The 17997-nt window shown below is 42.4% G+C and overlaps 2 protein-coding genes across 2 annotated transcripts; one reads left to right on the top strand and one right to left on the bottom strand.

Moving 5' to 3' along the window:
• Positions 1 to 2193: 2193 nt before the first annotated feature.
• On the bottom strand, positions 2194 to 5203 carry LOC119735249. Its single transcript, XM_038208953.1, has 3 exons — positions 4729 to 5203; positions 3763 to 4128; positions 2194 to 2936 (listed from the first exon to the last, which is right to left on the bottom strand). The coding sequence occupies exons 1-3, from the start codon at positions 5201 to 5203 to the stop codon at positions 2284 to 2286; spliced, it is 1494 nt and encodes a 497-aa protein (XP_038064881.1). The 3' UTR covers positions 2194 to 2283.
• A 4262-nt stretch (positions 5204 to 9465) lies between these two features.
• Positions 9466 to 13362, top strand: LOC119735543 (E3 ubiquitin-protein ligase TRIM33-like). Its single transcript, XM_038209278.1, has 3 exons — positions 9466 to 9563; positions 10971 to 12288; positions 12724 to 13362. The coding sequence occupies exons 2-3, from the start codon at positions 10986 to 10988 to the stop codon at positions 13350 to 13352; spliced, it is 1932 nt and encodes a 643-aa protein (XP_038065206.1). The 5' UTR covers positions 9466 to 9563; positions 10971 to 10985; the 3' UTR covers positions 13353 to 13362.
• Positions 13363 to 17997: the final 4635 nt, after the last annotated feature.

The raw sequence follows: 17997 nt of genomic DNA on the forward strand, positions 1-17997 counted from the left end.
TTATGTATGATAAACAAGACGCACAAAATCCGTTACTCACGTTACATTTTCGTAACGTGAGTAACCGTGGAATTGCCCATTTGTACATTCCTCTTCTGTATAATTATTCAAGGGAAATTCCGTGAAATCCAATGTACGTCCGACCACATGAAGTACAAGTTCAGGGTCGTTAAGGTGGTGGCACCTTTAATAGTTTGGTTTGTAATTGTTTTCTACTCATTCGATGCCACATATTAACCCTCCTATGCAAACATACATTCTGTGCCAAGTTGTCCTTGCAGTCAAAATCAGTCCGGTGACTGTTTTCAACAGTTAAGAATTCCCAACCTACATGAAGCAGAATTGACTGGCTGTGACTGCTTATGTAACTTGAGACAGCTGGCTTTGACTGTGGGTGATTGATAAGCCAGCTGTGCTCACAACTAGTCTGCTTTGTCTGTTCATGGTCCGTCGACTGAATTTTGACTAGTCACAGTGCTAGCTTGATATGATCCGACATTCTTACTGTTGGTGACTAGCCTGTGTTAAAAGTATAGCAGGGGAAGTGGTGTTAAAAGTATAGCAGGGGAAGTGGATGGCAATTTTGACTGTCTGTGACTGTTTAAATAGTAGAAGGGTTAGTGATGTATCACATTCACTGTTCCAACAGCAGCTCATTAGAGTGTCTGACATTAGAGAGTATGACTCACACTGGGCTTATTGTGGACTCGAATACAGCACAGAATTTTATCCTTTCATATATCATTTCCGTGGAAGAAACAAATGATATCATTTTTATTTCCATTACACCGATTAGAATATGCATTGTTTTCACGCAATTTTGATGTATAAATAGCTATATTTAACTGAATAAAGGTGTCTTATGGTGGCAGAATTTTACAAAATGCGTACTGGATTTCAAAAAAAAATTCTTTTGGAAAATCACTACATGTATGAATCACACAGAACGCAAATCATTGCCCAATACTGCTACTAAGTTTAAAATGTAATTCGACCTACATTTCGTACGAGATTTTTGTGCTATCATACGACATGAACAAATCAAAGTTCACAATCTTTGGAACGATGATTCTCCAATAATCAATTCTTTGGACTTGAAGTCTCCCGCCAACACCGGCAATTGTGGACCCCTCATTGTCCCTAATCCTCATTCCTTTGTTTGTACTCTTAACTTTTTAGCAACAGCTCTCATTGGTTTTGTACACGAATTGTCGGTCAATTGTGGACCCTTTGTTTGTGCCCTAACTCTTTTGTCCCTAGTCCACAATTGTCGGTGTTTACATATTTCACACGTACACACGCATGTATACGTTACATACCAAGTGTGGACATTCCATTGATTTTGTGTAGTTAAGAAAAACGAGTGAAAAAACTCATTTTTCCCAAACAGTGAAAACTCTTGTGGACTTGTGAAAACTGTGTGGACTTGCCCAAGTCCACACAACGTCTCTTCTACCTGGTTCATGTTGGCCTCTTTTGTTCGGAAGTCCACACAGTGAATGTAATGCCTACCCACATTTTACCATTAAGCCTACATCAAGAATAATCCTACCTGCAAGATACAATTGCAATACCTTTGTCAATTGGCCGATATTCTTTGTTTTCTAAGATATCACTCGTCAATCGACCGTTTTTCATGAATTCGACTTTTTATATTGCAGGGATGTGAAATAATAGTCATCCTTTTTTGAATGGTGCCCCCTAGAGTCACCTGTGCTTTTTTTAACATCTGGAGCTGACGCAGTCTAAGAATTTACATCAAATAGGCCAAGATATGTGACTTGAGGTTTTATTCCATTGATTTGAAGTTTTAAGTTTAGGCCAAAAAAAAAAATAAGTCGGTCTCTGGTCAGCGCGCACGTCGATTTTAATCATGCGCGTCGATCTTTTTTTCCCCAAAATGTTCCGCGGTAGCTCCAACAGCGCCCTCTATTTCCGCACCTTCTCAATTTGTTTTACCAAAGAGCACCAAGGAATGGGAAATTGCACCAAGGCAAATGATCGAAAACACCAAGGCAAATTATGGAGGACACCAATGTACATGAGGACACCAAAAAAGCAAAATAGTACCCCACCTTGTCTGTACAATCCGAGCTTGAAAAAAAAAGAGCAAAAAATAAAAAAAAAGCCGCGTTGCCACGTCAATTCCGGAACTGGTCTGACCAGAGACCGAACATTTTTTTTTTTGGCCTTACACAAAAGAGATTTATTTAGTTGTACAGTTGACATAAGCACTTTATGCGGTTGAAGACCGTCATTTTGCGTGGGGCCTTTACAATACAATCACACCTTGCGATACAACTTGACGGAGTAGCAGTCTGCAACTGCCAGCTGCTGCCCATCAGCAGTGAAAGCGATCCCATACGGGTTACACAGATCCTGCACTGCGCACTCCAGAAATTTACCATCCGAGCGGTAGCGGTGAATGTGCCCCGTGCCCTCTCCGCTGTCCACTGCGATGTAGACGCATCCGGAACGGTCGCAGCAGACGCCGTTGCTGTGCTTGACCGGCCGGCCGTCAATAGACGGTCGGATGGTGGTGGTGGTGGTGGTAGTGACTGTGGTGTTGGATGAAGCCCGATGAGTGGAGCCATGGAGGACATGCACCTCCTGGACTCCCCCGCTGATGACCATCAATCTCCCACCACCGTCCGCTGCCAGGTAGCTGGGCCGCACGCTGACCGGTGCTGACCCTATCAGCGTGCCGTCGGGGCTGTGTTCCGTCAGGACGTTCTGTTTGGCGTCTCCCACGAGGAGGGTACCGTCCTTCGTGACGGCGATGCCTCGCAGGTCCACGTCTGTCTTGGCATTGTCCTTGCTCTGCAGCACGGTGGCGAACTTTGAGACAAATTCACAGTCGCGATTGAACATGGCTACCCAGGGCGACGTGTCCACAATCGCTATCTGATCTCCTATGGCTGCCACACCACGAGGATCTGAAAAGTCGTCACACAAGACACAAAGTTCTCAATGTTATAGGTAAGCTTTTTACTGCTTAATGTTCCTGTTGTTTCAGCCTGCCTGGAGGGTACTCAACGTTTCGCTCAGTATGTGCTGACTGTCTCCGGATGACGGTCAGAACACATTAGAAATGTTGAGTCCTTACCAGTACCAACTCTTTTCAGCACCACATGTATATTTTAGAGTTGGACATTTTGTATGGTGCATCCGCAATCTTACATAAATATACTTCAATCCCGTCATCATGTTGATTTACTTGATTTGTTGGATTATAAAGTCAGAGGTGTTGATGTGAAATGAGAAGTGCCTGCATTTGTTTGCGCTTCATCGCATTTTTTTCTAAGAAATTCCAGGTCAGAATCAATACCCGTCATGTTCGATGTGCAGTAAGTAGTGAGTAGAGTTTGTCCCTGAAACTGCTGCTACCTTTTAACACATTTGTTTCTTCATAACCAATGGTTTTAAAGGGTTTTTCACAAACACGATTTCGTCAACAGCACTCCTTATTTCCAAAAATCGGTCAATTGACTGCTTGTTGGAAATCAACTAAATTTCTTGATTTGTTCTATAAAATGACAGCAGGGCAGACGGAATAGTTTCACAGGATGTTTATTACCATTACGATCTTTAATCCAAGTAAATTTTTTGATAATTAATCTGTCTACCGTAAGGATACTTTGGGGATAAATGCAAATGATCCTTAAGCCTTTAATTTAAAAGAGTCATTCTTTTGAACCCTGAGCCTTATTTTCTATTCCGAGCGATTCTGAGCCAAGCGAATAGAATATTCACAAGACTCACTGCTTTTGATGAGGATGGTGTTCATGATCCGTCCGTCAGTGCCGCAGATCACAACTCTCTTGTTGTACCAGTCTGCCACGGCGATCCGGTCCGTTGACAGGAAGGCGATGGCGTGAGCCCCGTTGAACTCCCCCGGACCCAGACCCTGCTCGCCAAACTCGCAGCACAGCTCCCACTTGGCTTCCAGTCGCAGTGTGCCAAGAAAGAAGCCGCTCAGCCCCGGCCCTCTCTGGAACCTGACGTAGGCAAGCCCCTGATAAATCTCGGAGAGATTTGGCGACTCCTCGACCTTGCTTTTGACCGCGGGACGGCGATCAAGGGGGTCACTCTCTTCATCTTTGTCACCACCATTCTCGATTACTTTTCCTGAAACCAAGTATAGTCACTGACCATGATGAACATGCGTGAGGTATTAAACGGTATGGTTCTCGGACTTTACTTTCCCCGAAATTTTTTCCAGACTCTTGGATTGGAAAGAAATTCATATCATTGAAAACACACTTGAATTGACACAATATAAGAGAAAATTTACATTTTGGCGAAAAGGTGGCATATACATGTATGTTGCCATGATTCGGGCCTTAAGTGTTTAACAAGACAAGGCAAGTCTGTCAAAGCTAACACCAGATCTCGCAACATTCTTTTCAATCGATTTAATATGGCTATTCACTAACAAATCCTGTCATTTTGTATGGCCCACATAGTGGGCTGGATTACACCCATTCAATGGCGTTACAGGGTAGGCCTAATCCTAGTTCATCTTTTGGGCCAAGAGTTGATTTAGAATTAAGAAAGTCTTATGCACAAGTGACAGTCAGTGAGTGGAGTCAGTGAGTCTGGTACAAAGAGGACTGTAGGCCATTCTGACACTAGCACAAATCAGCATTAATAGGTCACGGAGTTGCTTTGAACTTTTCGCATTACTGTGATTGGCTATACCTTGTTGCAAAAGGCAAAAGAGCTCACCGGCAGCTTGGAGTGATCGTTGTTTGTTGCGCTGCTTAGCGGTTTGGGCTTTCGCTCTCTCATCGAATGCTCCGAGGCGAATCTGTCGGACGGCTTTGATCAGCTCAGACACCCGACTCGCTTCGGCGCGGACGTCTGCTATGATGCCATCCGCGGTGTCCTCCACCTCCTGAAGGCTCGCAGTCACCGCGGCCTCGAGCTCCCGCCTGGCCCGAGACGTGGCTGAGTCTTCGAGTTGCCGTAGTTCTGAATCGGAAGACAGCAGGGTGAAGTCTGTCGGCTCGCAGTCGCTGGAGGCAGCTCCGGCGTCTGTGACGCGGTGCTGCGGTTCACAGTGACTTTGGGTTGCGCAGCCCCGGCAGAGCAACTCTTGACAGGTCTCGCAGTAAAGCCTTTTGAACTCATCGTGTTTGTTGCACCTCGGCTGTCTCGCATCCGCCTTCTTTTCTCTGTGGATGTCTTCCAAGGATGCCATCTTTGCACCTGAAGATTAATGGAATATATTCTGGGTTAAAGCATTTGTTTTTCGTGGATTTTGTTCGCTTCCAATAATGACACCACTCAAAATCCAAAGAAGAATGCTCAAAACCTGTCCTGTTGAAATTTTAGCTCAGTGGATTTTACACCTTTCGAGAAAACAGTGAAAAACTATGCACTATTTTGTACAACTCGGAATGGCCAACGAGATATCCAGTTTTTGTTTACATGGGAAATCAGTGGTTATGGTTTAGTTTATACGCCAACGTTGTGGTTACTCTGAAAAGTACTGTGGTTACTCTTAAACTTGACTGTTGGCCTATGTATTTACATTAGCATTACTCTTTGCAGGAAGAATCAGTACTATTTTGTAGTCTGTAAAGTTGGCATCTCTGTGTAAGGGATATTAAGCCCGAATTTCAGCACAGAAAATTAGTTCTGGTTACAAAAGGAGCGTTTTGAAACAAGGATACAAATTCCAGAATCTCTGGATACTCTACATGTTGAGAATCAGAAAACGTTTGCACAATTTTTTGGGTCCACGTAACTGGATTCGGTTGCTAACGCACGTAAAAAACAACAACCGCAGGCACTCTTATTCAAACCACCTTGTATGATTGTTTTCTTCCGAATGATACCATTTCAGGCGGAATAATTTCACAGGGTATTGTACCAGCCCTCATGGGCGTCGCCAGGATTTTTTCTAGAGGGGGCAAAACATATCTTCCTACAAAAAGTCTTGTATTTTCTCAACAAATTCTCGATTTATCAGTTTCAGAGGGGGCAGAGACATTTTGCCAAGGGGGCGAAAAAAAAACGAAAAAAAAGGGGGGGGGGAAGGAAAAAGAGGCGCGAAGCCACATTGCTGTTAATTTGATTGGGGGGGGGGGGGGGTAGGGCAAATGCTCCCAGGCTCACGCTCGAAATTTTTTTGAGAATATAAGGAAAAAGTTAAGGAATTTTGGGGAAAAATTTGCTTTGCCCCCCCCCCCCTGGAAAAAATCCTGGCGACGCCCATACATAATAATCTTGCATATGGGCCCGAAAAGAAAGGTGAATACAATTTTAAATTAAAATTAAACACTGCAATTCATAAGTCTATTATGGTCGGAGCTATCCATAATGTCAACCCCCCCCCCCGCCCCAATACTCACCTTACAATGGAATGTTCTCTTCCTTCTTGTCAAATTAACAGTACCAACAAGATGTGCAGCATAACGCCCATTACATTTTTTAAAGTTCAATCAACAAATGTTTATGGACCTCGATCGTTGACGCATACACTTTTTGATAAAAACGTGGGACGAATGGCATCAGGAGTATAGGTCAGTTTGTCTGTTCCACTTGAGCGTGTAATTTGGACCCAGGAAAAGGTCGTAAATTGATATCGTTTTTGTACGGTGTTTAAAGATAGATTCCCCATTCTATTACCAATTTTCACCTGGAAAATAAAATTCAATTGCTTTTTTTTCCTGGAAATAGAAAAGTGTTTCACTTTTGAATGAGACATCAAACGACAAACAATCAATCCTTCAACGTTTAGTTATTGATTTATTTCTCCACAAAAATCGTATTATTAGCTGTCAGACAATCAATCGGCTCTGTCAGTGCGGGTTCGTTTGTGCGCAAAATGAAATTCCTTTTTTCAGAGGGTTGCAGACGCCCCAAATTGGAATCAAGTAGTTTTTCCCATTAAAACAAAACATACAAATCGAAAATTCGTTTGGAGAGAAAACTATATATAATTTTTTTTTAATAGCAAGAAGGTATCATCTTTAATGCATTATGAGCTCGGTGATAACCGAGAGGTCACCAACCTTGACTGCCGCTCGAGTGTCATTTCCCGTCTCCGATTTGTGCAGCACGATTACAACTATTAAATCATTTCCGTCATAATGACCTGTGTTTATACCAGACTTCTGGGGAAATGCCCTCCTTTCCCACCGCCGTCCCCATGGTGTAGAGCAGTACGCTCCCACACTATCTGCTCTCTCACCCTGGTAATGGTACACGCAAATTAGTACGGAATAGTCTGGTACCTGCCCATATGTTTTAAATCAGTGTGGTTTTGTATGCAGTGTCCAGGTTACAGACGGACCAATTCATCGATGCGTGAGATCTGAAAACTCGATTTTTTTTCTTGAATGAATGTTACGCAAGTCCATAAGAAAAACAAAAGGAAAAGGAGGATATTTTCAAGAAGGTGTGGACGTTATCATTCACAATGAACGTTAAAACACGTAATACACTTTGGAAATAATATCACCAATCAATTACTTGCTATTGCGGTATTGAATCGGGATACAGGAAACAAGGTTTCCTGCCAGGGGTTAGGCCTACTAAGGAACGGAGGTTAAAAAAGTAAGTCCCGGGGACGAGGTCATCACACACCACACACATTGTCGAGTCATACAGTCTGTTACGACAGCCAACAGGAAATGATATTAGCATTTATGAAGTTGCCTATTATTCGAATAGCAATTTTGATTCATCTATGACTGTAAACTCAATATTGGTTTACAAATGACAACAAGCTTCCTTCTGAAGTAAGAAAAAGATTCGTAATTGCTTAAATTGAAAAACGAAAATTGAGTCAAACGCCTGCTAATAAAACCGATGCCATTGAGTAGAACCATTTTGAAAACACATGTAATTAATGTAATCGGTTTGTGTGTGTGTGTGGATGTTACACCCATGATTTTTTTAATGGTCTGCTAAAGTTAACACTTATCCTGATTATCACATGAGCGATTATTATTACGCAAGATGGACTTACAGTCAGCGGTAAAAAAAAGGAGACTTGGGGAGACCACTCTGTTCACTCGTACCCCCCGCCCTGCAAACAGGACGCCGGTAAGGGCTGACGTCATTTGAGCTCTCATTTGATCTATTTGCGTGACCTGTGACGTAGAACGCGTCACACAAACTAGCTTCCGGTGCCCATCATGCGTAGCGCGTTAGCTGCATGCGAAGGTCAATCTGTACTTCCTTCACAAGATTCTGTGAAGCTCATCAGCCCTTACCAGCGCCCTGTTTGCAGGGCGGGGGTACGAGCGAAACCACTCTGAAGATCTCTCGAACGGACAGCTGAGGGCGCCCGACGCTCACGCGAAGACAAAATGGAATTGTGCAGAATAGACTTTGCGTTGCATGTGTTTCAGAGGGTGTTCTTTTCTATTTTATTCAATTAACAATGAATGCACAACGGGGTTTATTCATGCCTGTCCACGCGATACAAAACCATTGCCCTCTAATTCCGCCTTAAGTTTTGCTTTGATATGTATGAGTGAACCTTTTTTGCATTCATTGTAACTGAATTGAAATAAAATATAACCTGTAAGATGGCCGCCACGAATAAGGTCTATAGTCCCTGCTAGGCAAAATTTTGTATTCATTGCTTCAGGTCTCTGGTCTTTTTGGGGGCCGTATCATAAGTCCGACGCCCCATAGGTCCGACGCCTCATAAGTCCGACGCCTCGTCGGACTTATGAGGCGTCGGACCTATGAGGCGTCGGACTTATGGGCCTTTATTTGGTTAGGGGATGCCATTTTTCGGACTAATGAGGCGTCTGACCTATGAGGCGTCGGACTTATGAGCGGACCCCTTTTTTGCCTTGTCTGTAGCGTTTCATCCTTGGACATTTCCTCCCTTGTGCAATTTTGGTGTTTTTAATTGTTGTGTGCTTGGTCTGTGTTATGTGTCTGTCATTGTGCAGGGTTGGAGAGACACGCCCTATTGGCGACAGTGTTTTGTTTCACTTTTGTTCTTCTCCTTGGCAGCCCCGCACTGTCCACGTTCTGTCTTTCGTGTGTAGTGTTTACTTGGTTTCTTATTGTTTGTATATCCTTTTGTTTTGATATCAAATTTTATGTATTTATTGTAATTGTGTGTATATATGTCAATCTGCCGAATAAAATATTATCATTATTATTATTATCCAACTCTTTCCTCTCCCTCTTGAGAAGCTTTGGACCTCAACATCCTCGCCCTCCCCGTTTTTGGAAAACCTCGACCAGCTACTATTGTAGTCTTTGAGTTATAGAGTTTACTTCGCTTTCAATTTAATGTGGCCGACTCGTGAATAAAGATCTGGAGCAAAGAGAGGTTTACTTTGCCCTGTTAGTCTGCTAAACATTTAGGGCCAGTCAGTAATTTGAGCGAGTCATCTCTGCCTTCCGTTTGCCACCCGCTGACGCGTGGTCTGCACCTATACCCAGTTTCGGTTCGAATCACATTAATTTGTTTTGCAGACACAATCACGTCCTGGCTCAGCTTATAAGAACATCGAGTCTAGCTGATTTAGTTTCAATGATTTTGTGGTGATGATACCGAACTCATCGGGTGAACACAGTCTAAGGTAAGAGCCATGAAGCAGTCAGATATTTTATTTCTTAATTCAATGTTTCATTTTCGCATAGGCTTACACTGCGGTCAGTGCCAACTGACCGGTAGCAAATACATAGCGCTGCTGTAGAAGAGTTGTGCTGACAAGAGCAAAATAGTGCTCTTAACCTTCCGCACTATTAGGTCTTTACGGCGTGGTGGTGCGATCGGTTGCACGTTCACGGATACTTCTATTGTTATTAATTCAAGCAATGTTTTCCCGAGATACATTGTATCTGTTGCTGTACTTACTGCCTACAGTCTCCGTGAAATAGCGGTTTCCTTTACAGAATATCGTGTGCTTACCGGCGCCATGAAAATAATGATTAAGAAAGAGTTACCGAGATTAATCATTGTTCCTCTTAAAAAAAGCAATTAATTTGGAAACACCAATAAAGCACGTATTAAACCACAATGTTCGTCCACTCATCTAAAGAAAAATTATGTATGGATGTACTGAAACATATTTGACTAAAAGAAGTCATTTTAACGAGATTGTTTTTTTTTTATATGAGGAATAAATAAGGTCTTTTATGATTTGAGAATGATGGGTTTTGTGTTTGCCTTTGCAGGTTTTAGTTCATTGTATTTATTGTATTTTTTTGGTGGTATTTCTATTAAAAACAGAAATAACTCGTGAGTAAGAGTAAGAAATTTCGTGGAATTTTCACAGTTAATAGCCAACGACATGCAATTATTTTATCCCGATTCTATTTTCATAGATCGAGCCACACAGGACTATCTTTTAAACGTTTTTTGTGTGTCTAACTCGGTCAATGTCTTTGTGACTCACACTGAAGAAATGTTTTGGATACCCTATGTTTTGTTGACTGACTGTGTCTGAATTTATATATTTTACATGGAGGTGCAAAGAAACGGATAGAGGATCTTTCTGACTCATGGGAGCATATCTTTGTTCAGGACCTTATTGTTAAGAAAACATTATTTAATCAAAAAATCAATCACTTCACATTTAAAATTGTAGGGGGCGAGGGAGGTGGCCGCACCCCTTCAGCCCCTTGATATAATCTGACTGTAAATATCCACAGATGAGGATCGATTTTAGAATGAAATATGTTTGCAATCACCGTCACTCTCTTATAATTGTGCCATGTTTTCTACATACGGGAACAACAGATCTGTGCCATGTTTTCTACATACGGGAACAACAGATCTGGACTAAAGAAAGAAAATGGTTTTTTTTTTTGAAAATGACAAATGAAAGGAAATTTCCTCTATTTTGAAATATTTCAGACTCTCACGTTCCGCTATTTTATTCCTGTTGAAAAATAAAGCGGTTCAAAACCATTCCTGACAAGATCTCCAATTGGTCAATCTTACACTGAAATCTGATACATATATTTGTTTTTTTTTATCGTAGAAACTGAAGTAGAGTATGGAAAATGGTAAAAAGAGCCAGCTGGAGTGCGCCCTCTGTTGCGGAAGATTTCACCAACCCAAGCTGCTGGATTGTCTCCACAGCTTATGCGCAGACTGTCTCAAGAAACACAAGACGTCCAGCTCTCCCCGGCTGAAGCCCGCCAGCAGTCAGGCCCAGCAGGTGCCTCGGATCGTCTGCCCAGTCTGCCGGCAGGAGACGGAGCTCCCGACCGGCGTGGACGGTCTCAAGACCAACGTCTACCTGATCGGACTGATCGACGAGATCGTCATGCAGGAACAGGTGGCGCACTGCGGTGACACCAAGCTGACTTGCGGGTCATGCGAAGACACCGGCAATACAGCCGTCTCCCGGTGCATGGACTGCGCGCTGTACCTCTGCGCCGGCTGCGAGAAAGTCCACACACGCTTCGCCGCCCTGTCCAGCCACACGATCGCCACCTTGGATGAGATCAAGCACGGGGTGGTAGAAGTCAGCAAGGCCCGGCTGGATATCGCACCCAAGTGCCGTCGTCACTACGGGGAAACACTGGCCTTCCTCTGCGAGACTTGCCAGGAGCTCATCTGCCACGACTGCACCCTGGTCGACCACAGCCAAGCCCGCAAGCACACGTTCGTGGACATCAATACCGCTTTCGCCGACCGCAAACAGTCGCTGGGGGAGTTGTTTCCCGCACTGCACTACACGGTGTTGGTCATGGAAGAGTCGGTGGAAAACGCAAGCGAGATGAACGCCGGCTTGCTGGCGTCCAGCGAGGAAGCTGTCAAAGATATCAACAGGAGGGCAGCAGAGATGAGAGCCATGGTAACCGCCGAGGAGACCCGGATGATCGAGAACGTCCAGAGGATCAAAACCGACCGGGCGGCAAAGTTCCAGGAGTACGCGAGCAAGGTCAACGAGAAGAAAGAACGGATACAACACTCACTGACGACGGCCCGGAATCTCTCCAGCACGGCATCTAAGACCGACTTCCTCTCGCTTCACTCCACCATCAGCAAGGAGCTGAAGCAGTTGAGCAACCAGAAGACGCAGAAGATCGATCCCCGGCTGGGCTTCTTGAGGTTCGCTGGCAGCAACGAGATCGACGGCCGCGTCAACCTGGGCAACCTGGTGATGGAAGGAAAGTGGGAGATATACCGGCAATTCGGGAAGGAAGGAAACGGCGAGGGGGAATTCAGCTGCGCCCGGGGGATTGCTGCTCTACCTTCTGGAGACATCGCGGTGGCTGATCAGTGGAACAAGCGAGTGGTCATCTGCTGTACGGACGGGACGCTGAAACAAACTATTCCAACTGAAGACTGTGAGTATGAAATCTTAGCAATGCAAGGGGTTGAATAATAAAAAAAAAAGTGCTAAAATTGTTTCGATGTAGAAATCAATATCTTTCTTGTATAAGTGTATACGGGATCGGAATATAAAACGTTTACACCAAGGACAAAAATGTTCACGGACACTCAGCTTATTTAAATTGCCTCAAAAACGAACATGTCTATGAGGTTTCTTTTTATAACCTAACGATCAAAAATGACGATCAGTCATTAAAACGAACCATTGTAATTCGTTGTGCTCCGAAAGGCATAGTTTAGAGGTAGTCCTTTCTTCTATTTTCCTGCATGGTTGGGCGTATTAGTTGTTGAATACTACCTAGGCAAATTGTTGAGGTTAGTACGAAGTTCCTTTTTAAATTTGAGGTTAAGTCATTGTTGATTTGTTGGATTTCTTTGGCCATTTTCAGACCCGTTTGATGTAGCAACCTTCAACCACCAACTGATAGTCATTGACACCACAAACTACGTCAAAGTCTTCAGCACCGACAAGACGTTGTTGTTTGACTTCCCCACCGTGCCGGCTGCCGAGGTGGGCAAGACTCGCGTCAACCTTGCCAGCATCGTGGTCAAGAGAGACGGCACCATCGTGGTGGGCGACATCTACAGGAAGGTGTTAACGGAGCACCGGCCGGCTGACGGCTCGCTCATACGCACCGTGCCGGTGAACACACCGCCCCACTACCTGGCAATCGACAACGCCACCGGGAGGCTGCTGGTCAGCGGCGCCGACGGACGCGTGCTGGACGCGGTCGACGTCGACGCGGGAGTGACGCTCTTCAGCCTGAAGCCGCGCATGGCCAACGAACGAGTAGAGTACTGCACCGGCGTGTGCTGTTACAGCTCGGGGATCTTCCTGGCCATGCACAACGGCAGCGATACTGGGCACATCCACCACTACGACGCCCAGGGAAAGTTCCGCGGCTGTATAGCTCGGGATCTCCACTACCCGATGAACATCAAGGTTTGTGCTGGCCAGCAGCAGCTGGCCGTAGCCGACTGGACGTCTGTCAAGATTTTCCAGTTGGAACACATCTAGAAAACTCTTTACAGACTACATCCTTGTGACTAATGAGATACATACGGAAATTGTAGAGGGCGTTTGTTACCACAGACGAGTGAGGAAAATAAGGTTTAATGAAACGGAACCTGTTCATCAAAACACAGAAATGTAGTTTCCTTATTTTCAAAGATTAGCGAAGGCTTTTTAAAGCTGAGTCCTTCTAATGACTGTAATTAAGCAAATATGTTCCCTTCTATTAATTTAGATATGCCACCAAGAAGCATTTTTAGTCGAGGTTTCTCGAGACCTCAGTAATTGTGATCATTAATTAATGTTTACTTGTAAGTTTCCCAGTCAAAATTAAGTAAAATTTCAATGTATGGATTTTTATGGGGTCAGGGTCTTTTGGGATCTTTCAGAGACCATCAAGATGATTTTTTTCCACAAATCTTACTGCATGCATACCAAGAAACCGACTGTTTCGTACACTGACGTTACAGTCGGAGGAAATATGAGAGTTTTTTCCCTTCCAAATCGGACTTGACTGAACATTGAAGTTCTGTGATATAGGTATTTCCAAGAAGTGTCGTAAAATGGTCTCGAACACTGTACTGCAGCCAAAAATTGTCAAAATAACAAAACAATCAAGTTGTGTTTTTGGAGATTTTATTGGAATACCTGAGCAGTACAACTCAACTACTGAGGGCTATGACCTAATATGTAGTCAGATTCAATGTGCAATCTCCTGCCTTGATGATTTCATCCAAAATTGCCAAAAAAACATTATCCCGATGTGCCTCGCCTACGAAAGTGTTCAAAAAGGGAAAGGTATACGTTTGTTACAATGCAAAATGTACGACGCCCCCAAAGAGCACATAACGTTATCAGGGGTAACTGATCCCATACCAGTTTAAAAGCAAGTAATATTTATATATCTTTTAGTAATAGTCAAATCCTCTTGTAACCTTTTAGTTTTATAGGTTTTTAAGGACCTGAATATAAATTACCTTTTCTATATATGGTGTTTGTTTGTGGGAAAACTAACATAAATATTTAACAATTAAAAGAGTATTATGCAGAATACAAGCCACAAAGAGAATAAAGAGAATATGAATCTCATTATTTTTCTTCCTAAAGAATAAAAGAAAGTGACTACTGCTAATCGAAATATTAATAATTATACTCCATTGATTGAAATACCCAATGATCTTAGTTTTTGTTCGACATTTTAGTGTGACAAAAATGCCAATGTCATCTATATAAACAGGTAACGTCAAAACAGCGCGGCCGTTAATAAAACACATGGAAACGTGCCGTAAAACATTAACTTATGTTGAATGATTGCCGTTAAAAGATAGTGTCAGTCTCTCAAACAGAATAATTATTAAACCGACCAGCAGAAATTAATGATAGCGTCCCTATCAGATTAATGATAGCGTCCCTCGTGCACGCAGGATTTAAAGGGTGCAGGCCTGTATTAAAATGGACCGGACTTGCCTACGCCGGCCAAATCACAATTTGCATTAAATTCTCCAGTATTAGATCATTTTGAGTCCATGAACTTGAGGGTTTGTAAACAAAGAAGGGTGGAAACTGTGCAGAGGACTGCGAGCTTGGAGATTTATCACTGAGGTCTGAGGCAGTCTATTTGCTTGTCGACAACCTCAAGTGGGAAGGTGCGTTTGGATAGGGGACAGGACCATTACACCACCTTGGAAACTTTCAAGGGGGGGGGGGGAGGGGGTATTTGAACCGATCTGACTCTCATAATGGTACTATTAAACATGTATATGCAAGTACACACACGCCTTTTTCCAGCAGAACGTACTGTCGAATTCTACGTACATGAAATTGATGGTGGACAATTTCGCAGAATAATGATGAAACTCCCCAAAATGGGAGTTTTCTAAGCTGGTCTGATGTTCCGATTTCGCTTCTTCAGCCAGAAAAAAAACACCACATGCGATTGGGGTTTTTAAGTTGACATGACGTTGTTTGGTTTCAGTTTGCCATGCATCCATGCATGGAGTCATCCAGGCTTGTTTAACAATAGTGGCCTCCATATTGAATACGTAAATGGTCTGTGTAACAGAAAAATGAAAAAGCAAACCCTTTTCCAATTTTTGGTTTGGAATTTTTGGACAGAAAAATGAAAAAGCAAACCCTTTTTTAATTTTTGGTTTTGGATTTTTGAACAGAAAAATGAAGAAGCAAACCCATTTCCATTTTTTGGTTTGGAATTTTTGAACCGAAAAATGAAAAAGCAAACCCTATTCCAATTTTTGGTTTGGAATTTTTGAACAGAAAAATGAAAAAGCAAACCCTTTTTCATTTTTTGGTTTGGAATTTTTGAACGGAAAAATGAAAAAGCAAACCCTTTTTCATTTTTTGGTTTGGAATTTTTGAACGGAAAAATGAAAAAGCAAACCCTTTTCCAATTTTTGGTTTGGAATTTTTGAACAGAAAAATGAAAAAGCAAACCCTTTTTCATTTTTTGGTTTGGAATTTTTGAACAGAAAAATGAAAAAGCCAACCCTTTACTAATTTCCGTTTTTGAATTTTTGAAAAGAAAAATGAAAAAGCAAACCCTTTTCCAATTTTTGGTTTGAAATTTTTGAACAGGAAAATGAAAAAGCAAAGCCTTAACCAATTTTTGTTTTTGAATTTTTGAAAAGAAAAAAGAAAAAGCAACCCCTTTACCAGTTTTTGTTTTGAAATTTTTGAACCAAAAAGAGGAAAAGCAAACCTTTTACACTTTTTGTTTTTGAATTTGTGGAAAGAAAAAACTTAGTTACGCCCCGTGTCTTATTATAGTAACTTTTGCGTTCTTTTTTGTGTGAGGAATTGTTTGGAATGGACACCTTTGCTTTATGTAGAGGGAGTAATCAACGTTCTTTTAGAGAGGAAGTCATGAGACCAGCCGTATTTTCAGGTACGTATTTGTTTAGGCCTAATTTTGTACAGTAAAATTTCAAACAGCGCATGCAGCTACAACGTTATATGGCTATGGCCTTTAGAGAGCAGTCTGCTGAATGGGTGGGGGGGGGGGGGGGGGATACCATACTTTCAATTGGGGTGCTGTTTAAATCCGACCATTATGAACACTAACAATATCAAAGAATGCTGTACACATACCCCCTTATACCCAGCTGTTCCGTCCGCTTGTAGGCGGATATAAACGCTAACATTTTTGGGGTGTCACAGGGGGGGGGGGGGAGGGGGAGGGGAAGGGGTTCGTTTTATAATTTTTTATTTTTCATGAATTGCTATTGTAAAAAAAATCAAGACAGAGCTGTGGGTGGGAGTGACCTCTAATTCCCCCACTGGATCTGCGCCTGGGAAGGGAGGGGCCTTAAAGGTTCTCCTTTATACACATGTATGATTTATAGGCATCATGGAAAATAAAATCCCCCAGCGGCATAGGAAGCATTTTATGAAGGGACACATAAGACACGTCCTTTTTTGTTGGGGGCGGACACCTGGTGGTGCTGGAAGTTTATGAGGGGCATGCATGTGCCCAACCAGGCCCCGGGCTATATCACTGCTGTCCCCTTTCACTTGAAATGGTATTTAACATGTGAAAATATTTTGTTATTATTAGGCCTAGGTAAAACAAAACAAATTATTTTGTTATTATTAGGCCTAGGTAACCGCATTAGAAAATATGCAAGGGCGCTTTTCTTTTTAGAGACCGTATAGTCTGAACAGGAAATTGTCATTAAAATTTGGATTTTTGTTTTGTCCACATTGATACTGCTCAATTTATGTTCAAATATCACAATTTTTGAAATCATAATTGCCACATGCCTTGATTGAAATAATGACACAAAAAAAGATTTAGACAAATGTGACTTGACAGCATTTTAATCATATCAGTTCTGCCCTTTTTGGGGTAACTATGTAAAAATAATCACACTTAAACTAAAGCGAATTACATTTCACTCACAGTCTAAAAAAAACATGCATACATTTTTATTTGGTTCGCCGATTCCAACAGACTCTACATAAAAACTATTAAATCATTTGTTGTAGTTTTTTTCTACAAAACCAAATCAAAATCAAGTGTAGGAAATATATTCGAAAATAATATTTAGGCTCCATAGCATAGATTATTGTTCATACTTTTAGTACTAGGGCATAGGCCTGGGCTCGGTGTAGTACTGATTTTTTTTATATAAATAAAATATATATTATAGACTGTCCTGGTTTTAAATAATAAAATAGAAGAAAGAAATAATAATTAAAACAAGCTTTGCTTCAAGTTGGCGAAACAATACAAATGTTAAGAAAAAGGTACAGAACTTGGTTCTTCTACGGGTGGGGGTTACGTCACGCGCCCTCATCCTGGCATCATCGCCATCCCCCTCCCATTCAGCAGACTGCTCACTTAAGGTCAAAGCCATACGTTGCAGCTGCGCTGTTTGAAGTTTTACTGTAAAAACTACAAGTAAGCCTAAAAACAAATACGTACCTGAAAAATACGGCTAGTCTCATGTCTTCCTCATTTAAAGAAAGGCATTTAGTCCCTCTACACAAACAAAGTTGTCAATTCCAAACAATTCTTCACATACACACAAAAACAGCACAAAAGTGACTATGATAAGACAAAGTAGGGGGCCTAAAGAGAGCAATTACAGCAAGTACAGTAAACATGTGCATGCCCGTGGTCGCGCATGAGTTC

Source organism: Patiria miniata, unplaced genomic scaffold (genome assembly GCF_015706575.1).
Source record: "Patiria miniata isolate m_02_andy unplaced genomic scaffold, ASM1570657v1 HiC_scaffold_29, whole genome shotgun sequence".
In the NCBI taxonomy this organism is placed as follows: domain Eukaryota; kingdom Metazoa; phylum Echinodermata; class Asteroidea; order Valvatida; family Asterinidae; genus Patiria; species Patiria miniata.

Excerpts from the sequence above, each read along its gene's own strand:
- LOC119735249 (XM_038208953.1), bottom strand. The coding sequence starts at position 5,203 with ATGGCATCCTTGGAAGACATCCACAGAGAAAAGAAGGCGGATGCGAGA. Across the intron at positions 4,129-4,728 it reads ACGATCACTCCAAGCTGCCG|GAAAAGTAATCGAGAATGGT; the intron begins GTGAGCTCTTTT and ends ACTTGGTTTCAG. Across the intron at positions 2,937-3,762 it reads CACCATCCTCATCAAAAGCA|ATCCTCGTGGTGTGGCAGCC; the intron begins GTGAGTCTTGTG and ends ACGACTTTTCAG.
- LOC119735543 (XM_038209278.1), top strand. The coding sequence starts at position 10,986 with ATGGAAAATGGTAAAAAGAGCCAGCTGGAGTGCGCCCTCTGTTGCGGA. Across the intron at positions 12,289-12,723 it reads AACTATTCCAACTGAAGACT|ACCCGTTTGATGTAGCAACC; the intron begins GTGAGTATGAAA and ends GGCCATTTTCAG.